This window comes from Chanodichthys erythropterus, chromosome 8 (genome assembly GCF_024489055.1).
Source record: "Chanodichthys erythropterus isolate Z2021 chromosome 8, ASM2448905v1, whole genome shotgun sequence".
Classification (NCBI taxonomy): domain Eukaryota; kingdom Metazoa; phylum Chordata; class Actinopteri; order Cypriniformes; family Xenocyprididae; genus Chanodichthys; species Chanodichthys erythropterus.
The window spans coordinates 36,357,007-36,373,144 of NC_090228.1; the positions used below are offsets into that span (position 1 = coordinate 36,357,007).

General features: G+C 42.1%; 1 protein-coding gene across 1 annotated transcript in view; it reads right to left on the bottom strand.

Moving 5' to 3' along the window:
• Nucleotides 1-4,507: 4,507 nt before the first annotated feature.
• Nucleotides 4,508-16,138, bottom strand: part of LOC137024856 (membrane-spanning 4-domains subfamily A member 8-like) — a 33,577-nt gene continuing 21,946 nt past the window's right edge. Inside the window, exons 7-10 of the mRNA XM_067392799.1 lie at nucleotides 11,122-11,202; nucleotides 8,672-11,032; nucleotides 5,265-8,467; nucleotides 4,508-5,154 (exon numbers count right to left, since the gene is read on the bottom strand). Of these exons, the coding sequence (XP_067248900.1) occupies nucleotides 10,958-11,032; nucleotides 11,122-11,202 (156 nt within the window). The 3' untranslated portion in view covers nucleotides 4,508-5,154; nucleotides 5,265-8,467; nucleotides 8,672-10,957. The remainder of the gene's footprint in view (nucleotides 5,155-5,264; nucleotides 8,468-8,671; nucleotides 11,033-11,121; nucleotides 11,203-16,138) is intronic.

Below are 16,138 nucleotides of genomic sequence, written 5' to 3' on the forward strand. Positions count from 1 at the left end.
GATTAAAGGAAGAGAAATTTTTTTGTTTTAAATGAGATTAAGTGCTCACGAAGATGAGTTTTCAGCCGTCTTTTGAATATTGCCAGAGATTCTGCATTCCAGATGGAGGCGGGGAGATCATTCCACCAGCAAGGAACAGTGAACAAAAATGTTCTGGAGAGTGATTTTGTGCCTCTCTGTGAAGGTCACAAGCCTTCACTCATTTAGTGATCGCCGGCTTCTGGTAGGGATGTAGACTCGTAAGTGAGCGGAAGTAGGAGGGTGCTGAGCCTGTGGTAGATCTGTAAGCAAGTGTCAATGCCTTGAACTTGATATGAGCAGCAAGTGGTAGCCAGTGCAGAGAGATGAAGAGAGGTGTGACGGGCTCATTAAAGACAAGACGTGCTGCAGCGTTCTGAATCAGTTGTAAAGGTTTGATTGTGCATGATGGCAGTCCAGCCATAAGAGCATTGCAGTAATCAAGCCTAGAAATTACCAGGACGAGAAGTTGTGTTGCATGTTCTGTTAGAAAAGGCCTGATTGTCCTGATGTTGTATAGTGCAAATCTGCATGACAGAGCTGTCTTTGCAATGTGTTGTTTAAAGTTCAGATGGTCATCAAAGATTACTCTGAGATTTACTCCAAGTACCTAGCTGTATGGTGAAATCGTGGTGAAGAGTGGGATTGGCAGGGAAGACAAGAAGTTCTGCCTTTGCCAGGTTGAGCTGGAGGTAATGTCCCTTCATCTATGCCGAGATGTCCACCAGATAGCTAGAGATTCATGCAGATACTGTGGGATCATCTGGATGAAATGAAAGGAGAAGCTGTGTGTCATCAGCATAGCAATGGTAGGAGAAGCCATTAGCCTGTATGATGGGACCCAGTGATGTAGTGTACATGGAGAAAAAGAGGGGTCCAAAAACTGAACCCTGAGGAACTCCTGTGATCAGTTGGTGAGTTTTGGATACCTCCCCTATCCAGACAACGCTGAAAGACCGTGCTGTGAGATAGGATTCCAACCAGTGAAGTGGAGAACCTGTGATGCCCAGTGAGGAGAGGGTGGACAGAAGGATCTGATGATTCACCGTGTCAAAGGCAGCAGATAGATCTAGCAGAATGAGAACTGAGGATTTGGAATCAGCCTTCGCAATCTGCAGGGATTCAGTGACCGACAGTAATGCAGTCTCATTAATGACCGCTCTTGAAACCGGATTGGTTGATGTCCAGCTGGTTATGCTGTGAGAGGAAAGATGATAGATGGTTGACCACAACCCGCTCAAGTGTTTTCGCTATGAATGGTAGGAGTGACACAGTTCTGTAACGGTCTACAAGTGACGATAAATAACGATGATCAGCGCAGCAGGATTTAAAATGCCATAGTGAGAGCAGATACAGTGGGTACCGGCAATAATAAAGCTGCAAGTAGTGATGAAAGGGCCTTCGCACCCGGGCACCACCCGTTGGCCTTAGGAAAACTGTGAACAATGGGCAATATTCATTTAAGCGGATAGAGGAGAAATATGGCAAAGTCATTTTGATGCACCACACTTCCTGTTGCCAGCAGGTGGAACTTTGCCTATAAATAAAAGAAAACTGGCATGTTGATGTCTTCAAGTCAAGACTCTTTTGGGGCAGATCGTACATTGTATGCCTGAGTTACAACAGCTTCCTCCTTCATGATGAAACATCAAACTTTGTCAGGCCACCACGGACACGCCTTTCAGCGAAAACTCAAGATCTTTGCAAATTAACATCAGTAAAGCCTTAAGATTAGACTGACCAAATATGAAGTTGTCTTGGTTAAATCTCAATGAGCTAATCACAGTGCAAAACATGTAATTTCCAGGTGCCCGCAGGTGGCCTATGACTGTAATTGAATATTGCCATGTAGATGTCTTCAGGCCAGGACTCTAATAAAACATGTTAAGTTTGAGGTAGATTGAACATTGTATGCCAGAGTTACAACAACTTCCTGTTTCATGGCGAAACATCAAAATTTGTCAGGGTGCCACGGACACACCCTTCAGCGAAAACTCCAGATTTTAAGGCCTTTAGATTAGACCTACCAAATATGATGTTGATCTCATTAAAGCTCTAGGAGGAGTTTTTCCCCCCACATTTCAGTGCGGAGCTCCGTAAATTGGCCTAAATATTTTCAACACGGGCCTATATAAATTCCTGGGACAGTTAAACTTATGAATTATTGCAGGTTTGAATTGAGAGATGAGTGTTTGTATTCTGTGTCTGGGATGTAAAATTAAGAGGATGCAGCATCAGTAAAGACGTTAATATTATGAACCTGCTTTGATCCATAATTCAGAACTAATTCAAAAAGACATTGTAGTTATTACTGCTTATTTGTTTTCATTTGTCACATTCCTTTGTTCAGTTTCCCACCACTCATCTGTCTCCATGGTAACCGTCATCATTAGTTCATTCTGTTCAGCTGTATAATTGTGCATATATAAAAGTCCCTCCTGTTCAGTCACTCCTTGTTCGTTCACCGTTATGTTAAATGTGTGTTGCATCTTATTGTCTGCCTGTTGGAATAATCATTAAAACCATTTTTTTTGGATTTATTTACTTCATCAGTGTCTGTCTTCCTGCAACCACTGTGAAAACATCGCAAATTTTTATTATAAGCAGAAAAGCTTTTGTAGTGATGGGCATCCATCTAACCATTCACATATAGCATATGTGCTAGGAGTGAAGTGATGAACAAAATTTTTGTCAGAATGAGTAATTCTAAAACCCCGGGTATACTTCAGCCGCACACCCCGTCCGCGCACAGGCCAAATTTCGAGACCGCGCGGACCATCCGCGTGCAACAGCGCATGCGCCAGCAGTACAGAAGAGTCCACTAGGTAGCAATACGCACAGTGTTGAGCACAGTTTTCAGGCGTCAAAGAAGAGCGTGAAAAGACAGATTTAAAAACAACACGCTTTAAAAAATATAGAGAAAAACACGACAATGGACGGCGAACTCGACGAGCGTTTGTGCGAAGAGATCAGAAAATACCCACATTTGTACAACTCATGTCTAAAAGAGTACAAAGACGTCTTTCGGGCGGCAAATTCATGGAGGGAGATAAGCAAAAATATTGGGAAGGATGAAGCGTTTTGCCGACAGCGATGGAAGAATCTTCGGGACAGATACATGAAAGCAGCAAGAAAACTGAAAGGAAGGAGCGGTGATCCAGGTGGAATCAAGCCCATCCCGCAGATTGTTGTTATGCTTGGCTGGCTTGTCTTCTTTTGTTAAACACAGAGAAACAGACACAAACTTCACCAAAGAGGTAAGCCAAACTTTAACATTGGCATTCGATGCTACGTTTGTTAACATTGGCGTTTGATGCGTTTGTTACCTCTTCAGCTAACCTGCTAGCATACATAGATTTTCTGACTTTTTATTTTTACATTGTTTCAGATCGAGTGCTCCAGTGAACCTGGGTCTCTGTCGACGATCAACTTGGAATGCATCAACCCAGACCCCGTTGACCCTGTTGAACCGGTTGCCCTTCCGTCCTCACCATCATCTTCCTCATCAGACTCTTCACTCTGCATGTCTTCATCAGCATGCACATCTGCGCCGTCGCCGTCCCCTCTTGGCTCGAAGAAGAGGAAAAGAGAGCAGTTAACTCCTGTGCAAGAAGCCATAATGGCGAGATTGCAGAAGTACGACGAGGACAAGGAACTTGAGGATGAAGATATGTGCTTTGGCAAGATGGTGGGGAAGAGGCTGAGCAAACTGTCCATGAGAAGCAAGGCCCACGCGTGTTTGGAAATTTCTTAAGTCTTGTTCAAGTGGCAGCTGGAGAACTGTGACTCATGTTAAAAATGCACTGTACCTGTATTTTTTCTTGTCTACTTAGGTTTGTACTATGCAGAACATATGCACATATGACACCTTAAGCAAGACGGTTTGTTTACATAGTTTTATGTAACCAATTTGCTTAAAGGTGACTGTTTACATGGATATATGTAGACTATGTATATCTGTTCAGAATGCACATAACTTTATACCTTTGCACTACAGAAAGCTCTGGTTTATGTACATAGTTTTATAAAAGTTGTATTTGTTTAGTGTATAATTATTTGCATACTTTAAATTATTTGTAAACTATTTTTTCAGATTTGATATTTGCACAATCAAACAAGCACACTTACAAAAAAAGAACTGCGTTTGTCTCATTTGTTACATGGTGTTCATATGCACAGGATGATGGCAATTGTGTATGTATATAAAAATACTGTAATATTTACCAGCTTTAAAGCAAAATAAAACAAAGGTAGTAAAGACAATATTTTAGGCACTGATTATATACATTGTGTGTATATAAAAGGAAAAGTTTCAACTAGTAAATAAAGACAATATTTTAGGCACTGAGCAATAAACATCTAGCAAATGTATTACTGGTCTCATGTTGTAATGAGCTTTGAATAGGTTGACTACTGCATAAATATGCATACTTTGATCTTTATACAATAATAAAAGCACACTTCCACAAAGAACTGTTTTCATCTCGGATTTATTACAGGGTTTTCATATGTACAAAATGATTGCAACCATTTATGCACAAAAAACAAAAACTAGTAAATAAGGAAAAATAATACAGATAGTGAAAAGACAATATTTCAGGCACTGAGCAGTCTGCATCGTGCTACTTATGTCTTGTCTCATAGTCTAATCTGTTTGGCATATTATGTTGGATTACTGTCCTTCAACATTGAGCTGTCCTCTTCTGACTACTCTGTCCTGCCATGGCAGAGAGCCTTGGGGTGTTTGAAAGAAGGTTGCCAGGTTCTTCCTCGTCAGAAGTGCAGCTCGTTTTGCTCGAGCAGCAGAGAGGTGCCTTGAATCTTGAAGGCTGTTGTCGCCATCCACAATCCGCCTCCACTCCCCCAGAATTACATCTCCATTTGTGTTGGTGCTGTCTGTGTAGTTTAAGGGAATGTACCTGGAGTTGCAGGGATTTGCAGCATCTTTGTGTGCCAAGAAATTGTGCAAAGCCACACAGGCCTTCACAATGTGTACAGTATTTGTTACACTGCAATCCATTGGATGTCCAAAGACCCTCCACCGAGACGTCAATATGCCAAAAGCATTCTCAATTATTCTTCTTGCTCGGCAGTGGTGGTAACTGTACACCTGCTGTTCCAGGGTGAGGCTAGATCCTGTAGAAAATAAACAAAATGGCATTAGTATCAGAGTTTTTCATTTAAAACATCACATACATTCATGTCATTACTAAGTTCATATTTCAAAATGTTTTAGCAAAACTTACCAGGATAAGGTCGCATCAGATTCACGTGTAGTGGGAAAGCTGCATCTCCAACAAGGGCGTAGGGGCTCAAAATGTCTGTACCTGGCAGGGCAGCTGGAGGTGGCATGCCCAGGGTTCCATCAAGGACTTTCGAGCCAAACTCGCTTTCTTTGAAGATGCCACAATCGCTTTCACGGCCATATGCTCCAATGTCCACCATAGTAAAACGGTAGTGTGCATCGCATGCCGCCATTAATACAACAGAATGTGTGCCTTTGTAATTGAAAAAGTCACTACCGGCGTTTGGAGGGGCTCTGATTTGAACATGCTTGCCATCCATGGCACCAACACAAAACGGAAAGTTTTTATGTGAAAATCATCCTGCCTGCTCATTCACATAAAATAATATAGTGACTTAAATTTTGTAAGACACTTTTTGTTTAGAAAGACAGTATGCATGGAGGCATGAATGATTCTGAATAATGCTGTAATTCACACCTGAGGAGACAAAAGACCCACATAATGAGCCACATAATGAGTCTTTCAGTCAGCTTTGTGATAGTGGAATAAATAATGTGAGGACAAAATAGTTTATTTTGTAGTTTATTTAAAATATAGTTAATAATATAAATAAGAGCCAAAAGCACATTTTGAGTACACAGTTATACCTGGAAATAAATCCTGTTCAAAGATGTAAGTGAACACATACCTGGCATTCCAAGGTGTTTGCGGTTTCTATGCACTGGAGGAAAAAAAAAAAGTTCCCTGCTTCCAGTCAGTGATCTCACCATTAAATTCATTCAGAATGTCCAATGTGGGTCAATGTCTGGCCACTATGGCCGCATTTACACTGCAAGTCTTAATGCACAATTCCGATTTAGTGACTAAATCCGATTTTTTTGACGACCTGCTTATATCATTTTTTAAAAGCGACCCGTATCCGATATGTGCATTTACACTACACACTGGCGAAACAGCCCAAGACGTTCTGAACCGGAAAAGGAATTAAATGGCGTGATATGCAGTGGATGCAGATGAAATGATTATTCAATGTTTTGCTTTCAGCACTATCCTTAAAGGTCAGCAAAACATTGCTCTGAATGCTCTCGCAAGGCGGAGAAAAAAGAGGAGAGCCGTTGTTGCAGCCTGGGAAAATTTTGTGATTATCGCTGCAACATCGGTTCAGAGGGATGTGTGGATGTGGCAAAGGACTCAAGATTGGTGGGATCGAGTTGTTGGAACCTGGGGCCAGGAACAGTGGGTCAGCAATTTCCGTATGAAACAAGAAACCTTTGATATGTTGTGTGAGCGGTTGTCGCCGAGGCTTTCTCACGAGGACACCACTTTTCGCCAGGCAATCTCAGTGCAGAAGCGCGTTGGAGTTGGATTATGGTGGCTTGCGACAGGAGCTGGTTATAGAACACTGGCACATCTGTTTGGCACAAGTGACGCATCAGTATGCCTAATAGTTTGGGAATTTTCACATGCCGTTCGAGATGAAATGATGCGCGAGTACATCAAGCTGCCAGAAAGTGAGGAGCTCCAAACCATCCTTCTTGGATTCAAGAATCGCTGGGGCTTCCCTCAGTGTGCCGGTGCTATTGACGGGAGTCATATCCCGATCATCGCTCCACCTGAGAACCACTCAGATTATTTCAATCGGAAGGGGTGGCATTCAGTGATCTTACAAGCAGTTGTGGACCACAAATACTGGTAAGGACTAATATTTATAGTATAGAGAGTTCCACATATGTACATACCTAACATACCATAAATACCTTTCTCAGCTTTATGCAATCATATGCATTAATCATGCTAATAAAGTTGTGATTACATATACATATTGATGTGCAATTATTTAACTGAAAACCTTTGATTTGCTTAGTAATGTCATTATCACAGAATTTCTCTTCAGTAAGAGCAGTAATTTGTTTTTTTCATGACCAAAGACCACTGAGGAGATCCAGGGCACACAAGTGCCCATCATGCTGTTGGGGGATCCAGCTTACCCACTTAGGTCCTGGCTAATGAAGGGGTACCCAGAGACTGGAAATCTGACTGAAGACCAGCGACATTTTAACAAAAGACTAAGCGGGGCTAGAATGACGGTGGAGTGTGCTTTCGGAAGATTAAAAGGTCGGTGGAGGTGCCTGGCAAAACGTCTAGATGTGGACATATCACTGGTCCCCACAATTATCACCACATGCTGCACGCTGCATAACATCTGTGGAAAACACAATGAGGCCTACAGTGAAGATTCTAGTGCAGCTGGACCTCCTGATGTACCAGCAGAGGCTGTTGACCCGTCGAGCAGTGCAGCAGACACCCAGCCACTACGAATCCGTGAGGCACTGACCCAATATTTTGCTGAATAATAATTATAAACAATGTAATAAAAGATAAGACAACATTCCTAATGCTGTAATTGTATTTATTTTAATTGTATTCAAACATATAACATTTCCCAGTGTATATATAAAAAAATATATTCTGAACATAAATATCCAATCCAGCCTTTCAAAAACAGGCATTTTTTTTTTACACTGTACTTAAATGTGACTGAACATCACAAACATGTAATACAAAACAATGTAACCCTGAAAACACTAAAAAAACATGAGACAATGACTAGTCATCCTCTAATGGTGGGGGTGATGAAAATTGTAACTCGGGAATGTTTTGAGTTGGCTGGGGTGAACTGACTGGCTTAGAGCTGATGCGGCCCTGTTGAGAGGGTGGAGGTTGAAGGCTAGTGAAGGTTTTTGGAGTTGGGGTATCAGGAGGAAGGACAGGTGTACGATCGGTTGAAAATAATGGAGGGTAGGAATAGTGAAGGGGACCAGCAGAGACATAATCCTGGTAAAAGGGGGGACAGGGGTGGCCATCATTTTGGGAGAAGCTTGGGCGTGTGTGTGTGTGATCCTGGGTAAAGGGACCAGGGTGGGAATAATCTTGACCAAACCTAGGTGGGTTAACCTGATCTGGGTAATAGCTTGATCCGGTGGCATGGCCTGGGTGAGGGTGTGGCTGGTATGGTTGTTTTCCTGCAAGAAACTGTGTAAACATTGTCATCATCTTTAATTCGTGGGCATGCTGGGCTGCCTGAAGTTTCAGCTGTAGCTCACTATCATCTGCCTGGCTGAGGGCTTGTTTGATGTTCTTTGCAAAAATATCCATTGTGGATTCGATCTTATTTTTTCGCTTCCTACGTGTGGCAGGTGCACCTGTAAAAAGATTTTACATAATGAGCCATTTGTTTATTGAGTACTATATGATTTACTGCACTATGAGTGTGCACCAATATAATTCTAACCGTCTTGCTCTAATATTTATTTTTGGGAAAAAGGACGTAATTTACACCTTGAAAGGATGAAATGACCTATTTATAACCATTGTAACTAAACATTACAAATGACTATTAATCCTACCTGTTAAATTACGCTCCTGTTGGTTTGAGCCAGGTGTTGGTGTTGAGGCCCTTGTAGAGATTTCTGTGGTGCTCACACTGAATGAAGTGTTGGATGAACCACTGCTCTCACTCAAGGCGGTCTGTGGCATGTCAGGGGGATCATCTGTTTAAGGACAAATGTTGACTGATATGAACTAAAGATATTAGAAATGACTTAGTTGTATTACTAACAGTTAAGTCAGTGTATGATAAACAATGTAATATATTATAGACAACTGAAGTACTAGCCTATTGCATATTATCTACACTATTGTAGCATTCATCAAATTAGAAAGTCATGTTAGGTATCATTCTTTGTAATGATTATAGCTAGGTAGCCACTCATATCATTACACCCTTGTATCGAATGCTGTATCCTAAAATAATACATAAACTTTTCTAATCTGACGATTGCTGAAATTACTTTTGCTAATATATAAGAAGAAAAAAAAAGAAGTATATCCTTACCTGTAACGTTAATGTTCTCCGGCTCTTCAAAGTCCAATGACGATGCGACATCATCTTCTCTGAAACTATCCAGTATTTCAGGTGGTTGGCAGCTCAGCTTGTCCCCTAATATGGCGTCCATTTGATCATAAAATGGAAAAGTAATACGGCCATTGCCACTTTTGTTATTGTGGTCTTTCACCGTTTTGTACTTGGATTTTAGGCTTTTGATCTTTCGTAGGCACTGAAGCCACGAGCGCTTAAATCCACGTCTCAGCATCTCGCCTGCAATATCTTCAAACACAGATTTGTTCCTATAACAACCCTGCATTTTTCCCTGTACAGTGTCTTCGCCCCAAAGGCTTAAAAGACAAGAAACCTCCGCATTACTCCACTGTGTCATGCTTTCATCTTCCATCGCGCCATTAGTGTCATGTGATCGCAGTTCGTGTCCACCTGAGTTGACGTCATTCGCCTCCGTCCCGTTTTCAATTACGTATGACGCGCATTTACTGGGGAATATCCGATTTGACCGCTTACATGGCAGACGCAAATGCACGTATCCGAATCATATCGGATTTATTACCACATATGAGTGAGGCCTGAATCCGATCTGTGAAAATCGGAATCCATGCGCTTTTTTCCTGCTTACACGGTCGTGACTCATATCCGATCTGTGCCACATGGGAGGAAAAAATTTCAAACAATGTAAGTTTATTAGACAGTATGTAAAACTATGTGGAAAAAAGTACATTTAATAGGCTACTCAATCAAAAGAGTAGACACAACTAAAAGCCAAGTATACTTAGTATATTTGGCCTGTACTTGCACTCAATCTTTTGGTCCAGATATACTTAAAAATATAATTAAGTATTCTAAGACTTTTCTGTCAGTAAGTCAAGTATACGTAAGTGTAATTTTAAGTATATTTCTGAAAAGTACATAAAAAGTAGACTGCCTCGTGGACGACTGCCGCACACCCATAAACAAAACATAACATAAAATCCAGGCCTGATCCTCTCTTGTCCTTCACTGTTGTCGCTCTTCCGCCTCATCCTGCTTTAGACAATAATATAAGCTAATATAATCGTATCTTAATTCTGCAGGTTTTTTTTTTTTTGCTATTATTGAAGATGTTATTATTTAAATGTATTAATAATATTACTGTCCATTAGTGTCCACTGTCTTGCTGTCAATGTAGATGGAAGGTTGTGAACTCTCAAGTTTTTTGTTTTGAGGTACTGTTATCAAACTGGTATTGTTGAACGCAGCTCTGTTGCTTCCACCTCTCAAAATGCTCACATTGCAGATGTGGCTGTTGTACTGCCTTCATATTTCAATTGAAAATAATTCCACACTGCAGACATTTATCCAAGTACTCCTGCCACAATTCGTGCTCTACGTTTAAAACGCTTGCACAATGGCTGATGTAAATTAAAGGATCAGGCTTAATAGAGCCAATATAGATCTATTAAAAATACCTTGATCAGCCCAGATAATTTAAGATTGTAAAATATCTATATTTATATCTGTTTATTATGTTTAAAGAATAAAGGAAGGCTATTTTGAAGAGTGAATGAAACACAGTTCCATCACCGTTGTTTTAATGAAATTTTAATGAGATATATGTCTTTATGTCCTCCAGGAGCTTGATATTCTCCTGCCAGGCTGTTGCTGTGAATAAGAATTTGTTCTTAAGTGACTTGTGAAAGGTAAAAAAAAGAAAAACAAAGAAAAGACATGTCATTTTTTGTATTCTGTATACTTTATTCTTAAAGATTATACTTTATTAATCAAAAAAACTCTGTTTTAATATTCATTATTTAAATTCAGTGTATTGAGGAGGAACTTCGGCACGAAGGTGATGCATTGAAGGATTGCTGACCACAGATATCTGCAGGGGAAAAAACTACATGATCAGCCTTTTTTTGAGTACTATTTTACACAAAGTCTAATTTAACTGGGCTTACAAGCTTCTCTTACCTCGGAATTGTTATGATCATGGAAGTGATTTTGCCCAAAACAGCAGTGGTGTTGAGTTATAACTTGTGGAACAAACGGAACCTTTGGAAAAATGCACAAAAGCATTAATATGGGCAACAACACTGGCAGACAGTTTCAGTTTTACATCTTTATAGACATCAGTGTAGTAGAAAAACAAAAACAAATGACAGAAATTCTTCTGAAATGTCGTGGTGTGAAACCTTATGCTTTCAATTGGGCTTCTTAAAATAATGTCACAACTAAAAAACCACATGACATTTCTCAGTAGATGGTAATGTTGCTGTTTTTGAAGCAGTTAAACTTGGAGTTTTGCTATTAGTAGAGACTTTGAACACGGTTGAGAGACGCACAGACTCGGGTAATTCACAGACGCTTCATCAATCTCTGTATATCAGTGGCTCAAACCTCCATTACTAGCTCTAAAATTATGTTTTAGAATAAGGGATGTGTAAGAAAGTAGTTGCAAGAAAAGGTGCTTTAAGGACAAAAACCTGACAAATATCTTGAAATGTCTCAGGTTATGCATGTAACCATGGTTCCCTGAGAAAAGGGAACAAGACTCTGCGCTAGACTGCGCTATGGGGAACCGTCACTCATGACAGGTGTTCGAAATGCCAAGAACCACACAACTCCAATCCTATTGGCCGGCGACAGCCTATGACGTCGAACGACGTGAACTGTGGCGCATAAAGGGAGCGCCTGAGGAAGCAGTCAACACCTTCTCGTCTTTGAGGGACTGTTCCGCAGGCACCCCGAAGCATGGCAGGGAAGTGCAGAGTCTCATTCCCTGTTCTCAGGGAACTATGGTTACATGTGTAACCTGAGACGTTCCCTTTCGAAAGGAAACTTCAACTCTGCGCTATGGGGAACGATATACCATGCTGGAGGAGAGTGCATGCCCAAAAAGTCTGGACAAACGTCCGGTAGTTCCAGGGAAAAACCGGGAGCAACTCTCCAAGGCTGTCAGTGACAGCATTCCCTACGGCCAGCTGCCCAAGCTGAGCCTAAAAGAGGCCTTTCGTAAAAGGCCTGCCAAGGCTGCTCAAGGCATCTGGGACCAACAACCCGTAGGAAGTGGTCACTTAAAGGGAATGTGGCCAGGGAACCAGAAGGAATCCCGGCCAGTCACTCTGGGGATAAATTCACCCCTAACGCCACCAAGGAGGCTGTACTAATTTAGCGAAAGCCAAACATAGTCTGGGCCAACCTTGTCTGACATACAGAATCTCCAATGCGTGAACTCCAAAAGAGGAGAGCAGGTAAGAGCGACTGTGAAAGGGCAGTGAGCAACTCAAACCCACATGCAAAGATGGGCATCCTGGAGAGCGGAACTCAGCTGAGCGCTATAAACCCTCGTACTGAGGGGAGTAAGACCACTCATCTTAGGATCTACTCAACTTCTGATAAAGCGCTGAAGAGGCTGTGCGCTAGAGCACCCTGATACAGGGGAGCACAAACCACCCTGGGGCCAGTCTGAACAGGAGACTTCACAGAAGTCTACAACCAATGACCAGCTTAGGGAGCTAAACACAATTATGCAGTCAACCCAGGGGGAAGTACGAAGCTCAACCTAACAGACAGACCGTACTGTAGGGACATAATCATGGAGGCCGACCAGAAGGGGCCTACAACATATCTAAGAGTTCTTACAATGAATATCACAACATGAACCTAACACACAGGGTGGTATTCAGGATGGCCCATAAGGCCATTCGACTGAAAACATAGCATGCTAAGCATATGACCAACCAAGTAATTAGGAAGCTGTGAGTGCCCACAAAACAGCCCGTCCAACACAAACCGACAAGCAGTGTACTCGGTAAAAGCAGCCTTCTACTCTTTAAGCAAGAGGAGTACAACGTACGCCATCACGTGCTAAAGAAGGCCCCATGGGCCTATAACCTCAGCAGACACGTGGCATCAGCTCGTGGCAGTGTTATCAAGCTCCAGGCAGAACACCGACTACAGAGGAGGTTAATGAGTCAGCCAGTGCCCTGGCCAGCCAGCGACATAAAATTCATTTTACTGTCTTCAAAAAGAATGTAAAAGAATTGCAAAAGGTACATGCCAGCATGTTCCCAAAGGAGGCCCCGAGGGCCTATCTGTTACACGCGGCGTCAGCTAGCGGCCATTAAGAGATGGGCATCCCGGAGAGCAGAACTCAGCTAAGCGCTATAAACCCTCGTATTGAGGGGAGTATAATCCACTCATCCTAGGATCTACTCAGTGGCTGATAAAGCACTGAGGAGGCTGTGCACTAGAAAAACCCCGGTAAAGGGAGCAAAAACCAGCCTAAGGGCCGGTCTCAGCGGGCAACTTCATAGAAGTCTTCATCCAATCACCAGCTTAGGGAGCTAAGCATAATTACGTGTTCAACCCAGAGGGAAGTACGAAGCTCAACCTAACAGACAGACCATACTGTAGGATGAGCAGGGTAAAAGCACCCTTTCACTCTTTAAGCAAGAGGAGTACAACGTACGCCAACACGCGCTAAAGAAGGCCCCGTGGGCCTATAACCTCAGCAGACACATGGCATCAGCTCGTGGCAGTGTTATTGAGGTTCAGGCTAGACAGACCGACTACAAAGGAAGGTCATTAGCCAGCCCGAGCCCTGGCCAGCCAGCGACATAAGACCCTTTACTGTAAAGTAAATAAAAACTGACAGGGAAAAAGCCAGCATGCTTACAAAGGAGGCCCTTAAAGCCTACCCGTCGCAGACAGCATCAGCTAGCGGCCACTAAAGTTCTAGGAGCAAAATAGAACCGAGTAACAGACAGGCTAACTTGACTAGAGCTAAAGGAAACAAAGCTCAAGGCAGCAAATGCATAAAACCAGACCAAAAGTTGCTTTTAGCACAAGAGCTCACCTCAAGAGGCAAGCCACTTCAGGGATGTACTCAGTAAAAGCACCTTTTACTCTCTAAGCGAAAGTAGTACAAAGCCAAACTCCAGCGTGACACATAGGAGGCCTGCGAAGGCCTACAACCCGTACACGCGGCGTCAGCTAGTGGCATCATGACCTATCCATGGTGATAAGTCACATAGAAACTAGGGATGCACCGATCCGCCTTTTCGCTTCCGATACTGATACCTCAGCCGATACGTATCCGATATTCAAGTAATAAGAAAAGTGCTAAATTACTTAATAAACTGTAAATAGCTGTTCATCCATTTTGCTTTCCGATTGTTTGGATGCCCCGTTGCTATAGAGGGTATGCATCGACGTCACTTTCCCGCCGGAACGCGCTCCCTCAGCTGGACTGAGTGGCAAAAGAATCTGTTGCATGACTGGATTTAATAGGGGAAACTGCGAAAATGCGAGTAAAACAAATGATTACACTAAAGGTTAGATTTGGAAGTATTTCTAACAGCTTGTCAAATAAACCTAATCCATAGATATTGACATGCAGCCAGGAGTCGTGTTTTCTGACATTTATATGTGGCTGATTTGACGCCGGGGGAATACATAAAGCAATATATAACTACAATATAGATAGGTTTAAATCCGAGTAAATACTTATATTAATATTATCGGCATATTGTCCAGCCCTAAAACATATAGTTTTATAGTATAGTTTTTGTTAATTTAAAAACACCCAATTATGCAGAATATAAGATGGTAAATATTTAATTGATGAGTTGTCAACATAATATATAACAATACAATATATACGGTATGATTTTACCTCAAAATCCAACATTTTGACACAAAATGATAACTGCAAATACATGTTTCTCTGAGTTCAGCTGTTTCTGTGAATTGCAGTGATCCATTTGCTTCTTTTTTTTAGCTTTCAGCAGTCTTTACATATATACCTCTGGTTTTGTGTCAAAGCTGTTTGCACAGTCAATCACAAAGCTCTTTCCCGTTTTGGATGCGTTTTGTGTGTTTTTCGCGGCATTCACGCTGAAAACCAATGCTGCCACTCAGTGGGCGTAACCGCAGTCATAACGGTCGACGGTGACGTCACGTGCATACCCTCTATTGGTTGCGCGTAATCGTCACAGAGCGCAGCGGCAAAAGTTTAACTATTTTGAACTTTGACCGCGGCGTGCGCACAAGCCATTGAAACAAATGGGTTTCATAGCGCAGCGCATACCACATCCTGTGTGAAAGGATCTTTAGGGCTGTGACGGTCAGCATGACAACCGCGCCATTGCGGTCGTGGAGTGTCACCGGCTGTAATGTGGTGTTTATATAATATATAATCTCAAAGGTCGCGTTAACCGAAAATTTTCCGTCATTGATGGAATTTTTTTTTAGCAGTGATGGAAAAAATCTGCAGCCTGTCCGTCATTTTGACAGATTACTGAGGCTGATGTTGCTTGTAACTATAATTCCCACCCCTGTCCAGTAGGTGGTGAGTGTGCTCCAGTGTGGCAGCAGAGGTCGAGTTCAGTCTCCAGAGCAAAATGAAAACTATGCGTTTGATTACACACACCCAGTTTGTCAATTTTACTATATATTATAATACTTATGCTTACATAATTATACATAAAGTTTCTACTCCATTTCGTTTTGTCTTAAATAGTTTGTTTTATTTTTCTTGCTGCTGACTATAAGTTTATGGCCAACGAATGGCTTTTCTGAGGTATATACGTGACATTGTTTACAACACTGATTGAACTGATGCTTACAGTGAATAGACAAACACACATAGACGCCGCCCTCAAGCATTGTCTGTGCATTTGCTCCTTCAGACAGAAAATGCCAGAAACGTGTAAATAAAGTGTCAAACCCCTGGAACATGGATGAACCATAGACTGTAAAAAAAATATGGACGTAGCGTCCGTGACGTCACCCATAGAGTTCTGAACAGCAGTTTTGAAGCGAAAATGAGGACGCGGCCATCTTAGCTGCGTGTCACCGCACGTCATTCCCGGATAACTGAAAATGGGCAAAGAGGCGGGGAGGTGGTTTGAGCTGATGTGATTGGTTGCTGAAACCACGCCCGCCTAGCTCGACGTGACCACGTTAGCAAGCAAAGGAGCTATCT